Below are 12,205 nucleotides of genomic sequence, written 5' to 3' on the forward strand. Positions count from 1 at the left end.
TTCAAGAAAATCAGCGTTCAAACTGACCCAATGTTGACATAACATCCTAAAACACCCCTATTTTCACCCTATTTGATCCGTTTTTTGCACGTTTACCTTCCAGCAAGTAAATTACCTTTGAATTGAAGAATTCTGCAAAAAATCATTGTTGTTACAGTCAAAATTAAAACGCAAATTCACTTTAAGTAAAGCTTTTTATGTTGTTAAAACATTCGCACTGTTCCACAAATATATCACACAACTGACAGGTGCTCGTTTCTTCATTTGTAAATTATAACATCGATGCAATGATTATTTATAAAATCCAAATGCTATTTATTCGCCTTTCTGTAATCGATGCAAGAGGAGATTGTAAGTAGCCGCTAACAACACACATGGCCGTCATGAAAAGCACAAAGGTAAAACTAACGCGTCTTCCGTCTGTCTTGGATGTGTGTTGCAATTGCCAACAGTATTCAGTACAGCATGTTACTGTACAGGTTTGTAGCCGAGGAGCAATAGGCTACACCATATACCCTTGGTGTGTAGTAGGCCATACCATCTAGGTTTGTGTGAGTACACTCAATGATGTTCGCACAATGAAGACATCGCTTAACGATGCATTTCTCAGAACGTATCCCCATTGTTAAGTGGCGCATGACTGTGTGTATATATTGTTGCGGCCACAGGTACCGAGACACCAGCTTGTCACTCGGGGGATTAATCGCCGGTTGTCCTCGGCAGAGCTGGACCTGGGGCCACCGCTCACAATTAACGTTGCGGTACGGTTGGTTGTTTTAGAACCATGAACACCACCCAGTTAACCACGAGTTGCAGTGTCCACCGTCTAATTATTCCGTTTAACTTGAGGTCACGTGGTTACCTGAGCGGGGAGCGCGCCATCGGCAAAGCACCAATGTTATCTCGATTCAATTTTAATTAGGGTGACTGAGCGTTTTAACCGCTGCTGCATGCCGACAATTTTTGGTCAAATCTGTGGTAATGACCTCCCAGTCTATCGAGGGTCGGACAATGCTCGACCAATGGAAGGAAAGGACAAACACGGACAGGTTTGAAATCGCCAAATAATTTATTCATAAAAAATAAATAAATAAAATCTTTTTATTTGCTGGTAAATATAGAATGAATTTCAAAGCAAAATCAATCAAAATGCCAGGAAAGAGATAAAGAGCAGATGCTTATCGGGGGTTGACTTACTTACAGCTCGTGTAACTTACAACTTACTTACATATCACATCACTCGTGCATTCTGACCATTAACAAATTTAAATACCATTATCACATTAATGGATCAAAGAAACACACTCATGTAAACCAATTAAATTGTACCAAACAACATTTCAGATAACATCAGAAAATAATCAGTCACTGTCATTGCAAGTTAACACGATCAGGAGTCATCAAGCATGCCGCTAAATGCATGTACGAAGTAAATTCAGAACAATGCAAATGTGGTCATGTGCGGAAAAGAGGTGGTGGGGAGGGAGGTTGATTGGGGGGAGGAGGGTAGTCATGACGGAACAGCCGGGTGACAATGTGACGTACTACGTGGACTCCCCATGCCATGTCCAAGATTCCCCAGTGCATTTATGCAAGAAAGGTCCAAACGCTAAAGGTAAATCCACCACCTTTTGCTTCATTGATGTGACCGTTTCCTGTCTGCCAAGCCTCCAGAATCCGTCTTCTGGTCCTGTTCGGGGTCGAGCTCAAAATGCTAACCCTATCCTATAAAGGTGTGTGTCCTGCCTTGAGCCCATGTTTGGCAATGACAGACCTGTTGGGATAATTGCACTCAAAGGCCTTGCAATGTTCAGCAATATGTTGGCCTGAGGTCCTCCCTGTCTCTCCCACATACCCTGTGGTTGTGGAGCCGAGTATCGCATACACCACCCCCACCCTGTCCTTCCTCAGTAACTTGTCCTTTACCCTCATAAGGGCTTTCTTGAGAGTGAAGACTGGTTTTAAAGTTACCCTCACTCCTGCCATTTTCAATACTTTGCTGATCCACTGCGATACACCCGGTATAAAAGGAAGAACGCAAAGCCCCCTGGGTTGTTGTTTCGGTCCCAGTCTGTTGTGTGGGCCATGTCAGATCATTCTCTTTTTTTTTGGTAGCAAGCTGTCTGGATAACTGTTAGCACTCAAAACATTTTGAAGATGGTCCACCTCTCTCATCTTGTCTTCGATGGAGGATGGTATCTCTCGTGCTCTTCTTGAGAGGATGTGAACCACCGATCTTTGTGCTCCGATGGATGACAGGAATCGGTCAATGTAGCGGTCTGTTTGTGGGCTTTCTACACACTGTGACCTTCAGGGTTCCTTTGGGATCCCTTGTTACGAGCGTGTCTAGGAAGGGAAGGCCTCCATTCTTCTTCTCTTCACGGGTGAAATTGATCGATGGAAAAGTTTTATAGATGGCATCATGTATGGAGTCCACGGTGTCATTGGGACAGAATACGAAAGTGTCATCCATATAACGGAACCACACACTTGGCTATACTGGTAAGGAAGGAATGGTACACTCTTCCAAATCCTCCATCACCATATTGGTGATGAAGGCCGATACCGGCGAGCCCATGGCAGTGCCAAAAACCTGTTTGTAATACACTTCGCCAAAGACAAAGTACGTGGAAGAGAGGCAAGCAGAAGGCATGTCACATGTCCATCGGGCTTAAGGCACCTGCAGCCTGTTTCCACCAATCATCTTCCATCAACTGCCGGTCCGCCACCTCGGTTGCCAAGGCTATGGGCACATGACCTGAATTTGACCTTTGACCTCAAAATCAATGGGCTTCTCAGTTGTGAATACCTCAACAACTTGGTGGAGTTTCATGACTATCAGTTTAGAATTGTGGCCTGTAGTAATTGACAGACAGACAGACAGAGTAACAGACAGAATAACAGTTGACCGATTAATATACCTGCAAATCTTTGATTTTGCAAGTAGCAAACAGACAAACAAGCAGTCATAGACTGGTACTTACGAAATTGTCAATTTGACCTCTGACCTTGTCTAATAAAAGCTGTCTCGAGAGAAGGTAGCGACGCAAACCAGAAGTTTCTACGATGATTCTGTACCAAACCATCAAAAATCTTAACGTCGACCGAAGCAAAAATCTCCATTTCTCCATGCAATTATTTCATATTATTTTATCAAAGTCACAAAACCGTAATATTCGGCCATCCACCAACAATCTTTACATCATCCGACGGCTTAGCGAGTCAGGCATGCGACGATAACCTTTATTGGGATAAAAAATGACTTTTAAACACCATCTTTATCGAAAACACCGTCAGCGCGCACACGCAAAACCTTTACGTGACTTAACGACGCGTCTGCTCGAGCGCGCTGCACCACGTGACGCGGCGAGTGAAATATTTTTTATACAATGTTAAAACGACTCCAAAACATCCGATTTTTACCAGAATTTCGACAACCGAGTGTTAAGCGTCCTAAGCGATCGCAAAAACCGAAGACAAAATTAAAATCGAAGTTAAAACGAACTTGTAACGTCGACCGAAGCAAAAACACTCCATTTCTCCACATGAATTTATGCAATTATGTTTAACCTCACTGTGACCTTGACCTTTGACTGATTTTGACCAAAATCTAATCAGCGCGAGCCATCACCCTCCTGAATCACGTGGTGTAATTTGACATTGGTAGCTTCTTCCGTTCTCGAGTTATCGTGCCTACACACACACACACACACACACACACACACACACACACACACACACACACACACACACACACACACACACACACACACACACACACACACACACACACACACACACACACGACGGAAGTCATCAATATACTTACAAAATCTTTACGTTTCGTAAGTAATAAACAAACAGACAGGCGTGCAAACTTAACCTCTTCCACCTTTGGTGGTGGAGGTAATTGTTACAAATATCAAACGATCACGTAGATTTGCAGTTGACCAAATACAAAGAACGCAAAAACAGACTTGCAGTATATTTGTCGAACTTGTCGATTTACTGAAACTGCCAACAACTTAGCTTCAGCCTCATCGTTTTTCTCCAACGGCACAATTTCATTTTCACCCTCATCTTCACTCTCATCACTCGACTCGACACGCTCAACAATGTGATCATCATGAAATTCGATCAAATCACTCCAAACCAAATGCAAATCCCTGCGAGGCACAACTCCATTGCAATCAATTCCACATGCACACAAAATGATTTCTGAACATTTTCCTTAAGGCCCCGTCACACCTTGACGATTTAGCCAGCGTATGCCTGACGTATGCAAAATTTGGCTAAAACGCTGGCACACGTCAAATATGTTATGGGTAAGTTTGTATACGTTAAGAGCACGCTGGCATATGTCGGAGTACGCCGAGGTGTTAGACAAATTTTCCATGCTTGAAATTTTTCAACGTATGCCAGCGTATGACTCGCACGTTCCGCATAATGCTGGCCATAAGTTGTAGGCACGTTATGCGATCGTTGACACACGTCGACATACGTTACTTGTAAGTTACTCAAAAGTCGAAACACGTCGAGGTAATGTTTATCGTACCCGAAACTTATTTATAACCTATGAGTAACGTGTTGTAGGCACGTTACGCGATCGTTGACACACGTCGACACGCGTTACTTGTACGTTACTCAAAAGTCGAAACACGTCAATGTAATGGTTAGCGTCAGTGTTCCAGACTCCCTGGTTTTTTTTTTCTTCGGTATGATGGTGATGTTAACACATCGATTTCTAGTGCGGTTATAATATAATTAATAGGCTCCCGCTCAACGATTTAAATCATAACCGCACTTGAAATCGAAGTGTCAACATCACCGTCATACCGAAGAAAAAAAACAAAAAAAACAGGGAGTCTGGAACACTGACGCTAACCATTACATTGACGTGTTTCGACTTATGAGTAACGTATGTCGACGTGTGTCAACGATTGCGTAGCGTGCCTACAACTTATGCCAGCGTATGCGGAATGTGTGTCATACGTCGAGTACGTCGAGAAATTTTCAACATGCTGAAAATTTCTTGGCGTATGCCAGCGTACTACGACGTATGCCAGCGTACTATGACACATGCCAGCGTGCTATTAACGTATACAAAACTTACCCATAACGTATTCGACGTGTGCCAGCTTGGTTCGGCAAATTTTTCATACGTCTGCATACGCTGGCTAAAACGTCAAGGTGTGACATCGGCTTCACACTTTGATGTCTAGTGCGGTTATGATATGAATCGTCGAGCCGCAGCCTATGAATAGCCTACGCCATGTGATCGTCGGCGATACACTGCCGCGCGCAATGCATAAGTTAGACCATCGTTGGGCATAGGTTGTGAACGCCGACAACATGCTCAGCATTCATTGGTATAAGTTATCTATATATGATTAAAACATTCTGTGTACGTTACTAATACATTATGCATACGTCCAACACGTTATTTTACGCCCAAAACTTAAAAAATAACATCAATAGTTCAGCGTACGCCAGCGTTTTACATACATTTTGAGACCTTGCCATACGCTGGCTAAAACGTCAAGGTGTGACAGGGCCTTTACAACCCTGGCAGAGAACGAGACCATATCCACAGTCACTTGGTAGGAAGGTGGCTTCCAGTCCCCCCTGCGGGTGAACACCTTTTCACCATTTTTAAACCACTCATTCCACATGCATGCCTCAAAGGGTGTATTTAAGCCCACATTCAGTGGCTGCAAAACACATCCATGGGGGATTACTGTTTCTGGAAGAAGAAAAAAATTTAAATGCTAATCCCCCACCTTGCTTAATCCCCCTCCTTGCTTAATCCCCCACCTTGCTTAATCCCCCACCTTGCTTCATCCCCCACCTTGTTTAATCCCCCACCTTGTTTAATCCCCCACCTTGCTTAATCCGCCACCTTGCTTAATCCCCCACCTTGCTTAATCCCCCACCTTGCTTAATCCCCCACCTTGCTTAATCCCCCACCTTGCTTAATCCCCCACCTTGCTTAATCCCCCACCTTGCTTAATCCCCCACCTTGCTTAATCCCCCACCTTGCTTAATCCCCCACCTTGCTTAATCCCCCACCTTGCTTAATCCCCCACCTTGCTTAATCCCCCACCTTGCTTAATCCCCCACCTTGCTTCATCCCCCACCTTGCTTCATCCCCCACCTTGCTTAATCCCCCACCTTGCTTAATCCCCCACCTTGCTTAATCTCCAACCTTGCTTAATCCCCCAAGGGAGGGTTAGGTGAGGTAATATGGTAACATCTGCAATGACCAAACATAACAAAATCAAACTTAATTGTGTGTCTAAGTTTATCGTTATTCTTTGAAGTCTCCAAAAACTTTTCTTTGTTTTTTTTAGCCGCGTCTCGCGTAGCGAATGCTGGTTCTAAGAGAGCTCCGCATTCTTCTTCTCCTCCTTCTCCTTCTCCTTCTCCTTCTCCTTCTCCTTCTCCTTCTCCTTCTCCTTCTCCTCCTCCTTCTCCTTCTCCTCCTCCTCCTCCTCCTCCTCCTCCTCCTCCTCCTCCTCCTCCTCCTCCTCCTCCTCCTCCTCCTCCTCCTCCTCCTCCTTCTCCTTCTCCTTCTCCTTCTCCTTCTCCTTCTCCTTCTCCTTCTCCTTCTCCTTCTCCTTCTCCTCCTCCTCCTCCTCCTCCTCCTCCTCCTCCTCCTCCTCCTCCTCCTCCTCCTCCTCCTCCTCCTCCTCCTCCTCCTCCTCCTCCTCCTCCCCATTGTTGCTAAGTGTTCAAGTGACAGGCCTTCATCGTCGTGCTCCTGCGAGGGATCAGATTGTTCCTCCTCCTCCTCGCATGCAGACTTCGTAAGCTCAGCCAAATCCTCGTCCGTTAATGGGTCAGAGTTGGTTTCGATGAGGTCATTCACTTCGTCGTGCGTCATGTCGTTGAATCCTCCTCCTAGAATCTTCGCCACCTTGACCGCCTTATCGATTGCCGAATGGTGAATTTCGTCTGGAGAAAAGGCCTCGTATTCGTGGACGCATTCTGGCCACAGCTTCTTCCAACAGGCGTTTAAGGTTTCTTTTTTCATTTCTTGTAGAGCCTTCTGAATTATTTGGAGACACGTTGCTATCGTGAAATCACGCCAATACGCCCTCAGAGAAAAATTGTCGTCGGAATCCATGGCCTCCACGAGGTGCTGCAGGGCGTTGCGAATTATAAAGCGCTGATGTTGGCTTCGTCCTTCTTGATGTAGCGTATGGTCGATTCATTCAAACCGTAATGGCTCCCAACCGCGGCAAACATTTTACTTTGGGCGGCATCGTAAGGCTTGGAGAAAAAAAACGTAGAAAATATCTGTCGTTTACAAGCGAAACACTCAAGACAGCAAGAGTGCACCTCGTGGGCAGCAGCCAATCAGCGCCAAGGAGAAATGAATAGCGCGCTCTCTGTCTTTGTCTCGTGCGTTGTGTCGACGAACAAACAAATTTTTTGTTTGTTTGTTTTATTATGAAGATACTTTCGAGCGCCACGCGTTATAATTTATTGCTTAAATAATTTATATTTTATATATTATTACCGCGATGTACCGGGGGAATCTGCAGAAAAAATTAGTTACATTCCAAGGGAAAACCCGCGACGAACCGGGGGCGCGAAAGGTGAACCGCAATGAAGCAGGGGTTGACTGTATATGTATATGTATATGTATATGTATATGTATATGTATATGTATATATATATATATATATATATATATATATATATATATATATATATATATATATATGTATATGTGATTTTAACCTTAGTTCCCCTCATAATGAGCCGAGTTTGACAAAATGTTAGAATTCAAGAAATGAAAGATTTTTGGTAACTCTTAAGTGACAAATACCCTCATTCGTGTCTCCAGACCGCGGCCTGATTTCTACTATCGATGCTTTCCTGACGGACTTTCCAATTCTGAGATGGATTGTTCCGGCTTACCCACAGAGGTCTCAGAAGGTTTGAAAAGTTTCCCCAGCGGTCACTCATCTCGTAAGTAAGCTCCACATTTGTTGTTTTACTTTCCCAACAAATCAGATGTCTTTTGGGTTTGTTTTTTTTCTCTCCCCTATTGCCTTTCTCTCCTTTAATTGTTTTGCATGATTATGTCATACTGCCTTTAGTTTTGCTGCTGCTCTTTAGCGTTTCCTAGTTAAAAGCATAAATACTGCCCCATACTTACTTGGTGAAAGGTCATATATCTGTTGGTATTTTTGTGGGTGAGAGTGGTTTTTTTTGGGGGGGGCTTTGGGTGGGGTTTGGGAGAGTGAGGATTAAGGAGGCAGTATAATACAGAAAGACCACCGACCTGTTGACGATGGGAAAGTGATAGGCCCATAGACTCGGTTTCATCACGGGAGATTCCGACAATCTAGAAGGCCTTGGTTTCCATGGCGTCAAGCCAACAGCCTCATCTCAGATCACCAATTTGGATTCGGACCAGGTCACTCCACTTTGATTTGAGCAACATATGAGGCAGGGGAGCCAGTTCAGAGGGGAGAGTAGTACTCCATCAAGCTGTGCATGAAGGCCGTGTAGGTGCACAGGAGTTCAGGTGTGCCAAGGAGGGACAGAGGATGCCCAATCGGCAGCTGGCTCTGGAGGCCAACTTTGAAATGTGGTTTGCCAAGAAAAATAATGGCTGATAGTGAGATCCAGGAGTTTGAGTGACTGCACTTCATCAAGAGGACTGTTAAGAAAGTAGATAGGAGGGTTTGCCAAATGGTCCTTTTGGTGAGACAGTGAGAGTGTGATATTTGTCAGGATTGAAAGACATATTCCAAGTGTTTGACCAGCTTGTGATTGTCTCAAGGTCTGAAGAGAGAGAAGAGTTGTCTGCCTGTGTATCTGAAGGATGAGGGATGTCACGGTTGACAGTGGAGTCATCAGCGAATAGTTAAAGGGGATTTTCCAGAGTGTCAGAGAGATCATTTATGAAGATCAGGAATAGGACTGGGCCCAGGACATTGCCTTGGGGCACACCAGCATTGACAGGAAGGGGAGAGATGAAAGGATTGTGTTGAGTGCCACATGTTGGCTGCAAGAGGAGAGGAAGTCAGTAAGCCATGTGAGGAGTTTGGAGAGCAAGGCAGGATGCCTGCATCAAAAGTACGAAATATGTCCAGAGAGACGGCCCTGATCTCATGTCTGACATTGAGGACCTCCATCTATTATTGATGAGTCGAAGCAGCATGTCCAAAGTGGAGTGACCTGGTCTGAATCCAAATTGGTGATCTGAGATGAGGCTGTTTCAGTTTAGGAAGGATTCCATATCAAATGTTATGATGGATTCCATGACCTTGTTGATAATTGGAAGTAAGCTGATAGGTCTGTAGTTCAGGAGATCTGTTTTTGCACTTTTTTATGTAATGCAGTGATGTGGGTTGATTTCCAAGCAGACGGAAGATGACTTAGAGGAAATTATATGGTGAAAATGGCAGAGGGAGAATTTTCAAGAGCAGCAGATCAGTTTTTTTCGGACACGTGAGCTGATGCCGTCTGCTCCAGTTGCAGTCAGTCAAACGTTGAAAGAATCTTCTCCACAATTTCAGGTGTGAAAGATACAGAGTCCAAGAGCAGTTGGGTATGACAGGAAAGGGTAGGTACTGTGGTGGAGATTTCCACAAAAGAGAAACCCCCTTATAATTTAACAGATCGTTTATAAAACAAAAACACATATATGTGGAAAGAAAAGCTTGTCTCAAGAGTTCAAGCAGATCTCTGACCTGAACTAGAATACATGGCCTTTTATATGATTGTAAAATCGGGAGGGGTCAGAACATCACAGGGTACTTGGTTAATTGATACCATACTGCAAGAAAGCTTTGTTTGTACACGAGGTCCTTTAAGCAAAGAGAAAACAATCTTGTGCATAATTAAAGCAGATAGCGCTGTGAAAGAACGCGTGTCTTCCTTCAGGGGCGTGAATGCACGGAAAACCTTCATTTACATAGACAATGATAAGCATTTATCTCAGCACGCCGATGGAGCATCTGGTTTGCACAGCCTTGCAGAACAATCGGAGGTCCATGACCTCAGCAGTTCGATGAGACTCCTGCTTTACAAACAAAAGAGGACAATGGGAAGGCAGAGTTCATGTTTGTTTAACGTTACAATTGAATAGGAGACCAGAGTTAATGAGACTCTGTAATACCTTTTGGGGGCCCGATTTACCAGCACCAGAGAAAGCAGTTCTACCCAATTTGCCAACCAAGTGAACCATTGAAGATTATATTGTTACATTGTGAACCAACATACTACATCTGTTCATTTATAAAACAACCTTCAATATGCAATGATCCATTATCAAGTATATTTAAAGTATTAGAGTAGCAAACATAACAGATGGGTACATATTTCTTTGAACTAAGCATAGACCAACAACAATATCCCTCACCAGGCTCAGATGTGCCCAGGCCAGCATGGGAATTATACATTTGTTATTATTCTTGCCATATAGTAAGGAAAGTCATCTGGTTTGAAATATTGGCTTTGAGTATACAGTGATGGTATTGAGCATTTTACTGGTGCACTGGTGCTCATAGTGAACAGAGAGTGCGTTTCTTGAGAAATGCAAATAATCAATGATCCCAAGGTTTTAAAAGATATATTACAGTTGTATGGAATTGACAAGACCACAGTATAGTGAACAGAGATTCTATTCCATTTACTCGTGGCCTGTCAGTATTGACTCACTCATCTGCAAACGTAATGACCCCTGACCTTGTCATTGTGAGAGACCTGATGAGCATAATTCGCCTGCAGACAATTAAAATCTTTATCTCAACTCTATCTCAGCACACGTGAACCATTATTTACAGAGTGATTTTAGCCTATACTTTACAACATATTTTATACTTCCTTATCACGAGTGGAGTCTGCTGTGGTGCCATTTGAAAAGAAGAGAGGGATGGAAGGGGAGCATACTCCAGAGACCGACTAAACAAGGTGCCAACTGGTTTTAGAAGAGGGAGTCAAGTTTAAAAGTTCATTATTGAGGTTGGAGAAATGTTGTTTTCAGACTCTCCTGAGAATGGACACATACTTGTTACAAACTTTTTGGAATGAACTGAGATTGCCTTCAGTTGGATTTGCTATACAGGAAGAGAAGGCAAGTTGCTTCAGAGCAACTTGCCTCACCACAGGATTCAGTGCACCATGGGTGGGAAAAAGGGTAGGATAATTGAAGACGAGTTAACTTAGGGGCAGTAGATATGAGGGACCAGTCCTGAAGAGAGATGGCTGCTTGCAGTCCCTGCCAATATGCTTAAGTGAAATGCCAGACTCACCGGCTCAACGCAGTTCTATGAGAATAGCCAGAGCCATGTTCACTTTCACAAGCAATATAATCAGATGAACCAATTGGAGCAGAGGAAGAGCAGGATACATTTGCGAGGGAAAGTTCACAGATTGAGTCAGTCCCCATGGAGGTACAGAAGTCTTTTGCTGAAGTGCTATGGCTGGTGAGAATTGAAATTGCCACAAATGAGGAAGAGAGGTGTGCGTGCGCGCGCGCTGCGGGGAAAGGTTTGAGTGGGTTTGGTGAGGAGGAATGTAGAAAGGGGGCACATGAACATTTGAGGGGGTGGGTTTGGGGTGGAAGTGGAAGGAGGGGACATGAAGTGGAGCACATACCTCATCCACGTAATGCCTGATCCACGAGAACATATTGGGCCTTATACATTTATGCGATATAGTACTATATCGTTTTTGGCTCGCTCTCTCAATGGTGAAGAATCGCTAAAATTATCAGATCCGGATCTTCACCAAAATTTAATCAATTCTTCCTTGTCACACACCCAACATGTTCACCAAGTTCCGTCCGAATCCGTCCACAACTTATTCAGAGTGCTATATATTGGTTTCGCCCTATCTCTCAATGGTGAAGAATCACTTAAATTATCCGGATCCGGATCCAGATCTTCACCAAAATTGAATCAATTCTTTCTTGCGACACACCCAATCTGTTCAACAAGTTTCATCCGAATCCGTCCACAACTTTTTGAGATATCGTGTTGCATATGGTTTTTGGCCCTATCTCTCAATGGTGAAGAATCACTTATAGAATTCTAGTAGTCGGATCTGGATCCGGATCTTCACCGAAATCTAAGCAGATTGTCCTTGTCACACACCGAACCTGTCCCCAAAATTTCATCTGGATTCATCCACAACTTTTTGAGATATCCTGTACACAAACAAACAAACAAGAAGACAGACAGAA

General features: G+C 43.8%; 1 protein-coding gene across 7 annotated transcripts in view; it reads left to right on the forward strand.

Moving 5' to 3' along the window:
• LOC147015705 (phospholipid phosphatase 4-like) overlaps positions 1 to 12,205 on the forward strand; it is a 103,341-nt gene that overhangs the window by 59,677 nt on the left and 31,459 nt on the right. For all 7 annotated transcript variants that reach the window (XM_085848133.1, XM_085848134.1, XM_085848135.1 and 4 more), the window contains one exon: positions 7,853 to 7,977. In XM_085848133.1, the coding sequence (XP_085704259.1) occupies positions 7,853 to 7,977 (125 nt within the window). The remainder of the gene's footprint in view (positions 1 to 7,852; positions 7,978 to 12,205) is intronic.

Source organism: Eptatretus burgeri, chromosome 12, assembly GCF_056783735.1.
Source record: "Eptatretus burgeri isolate ZD-2024b chromosome 12, Ebu_testis_v1, whole genome shotgun sequence".
NCBI lineage: Eukaryota > Metazoa > Chordata > Myxini > Myxiniformes > Myxinidae > Eptatretus > Eptatretus burgeri.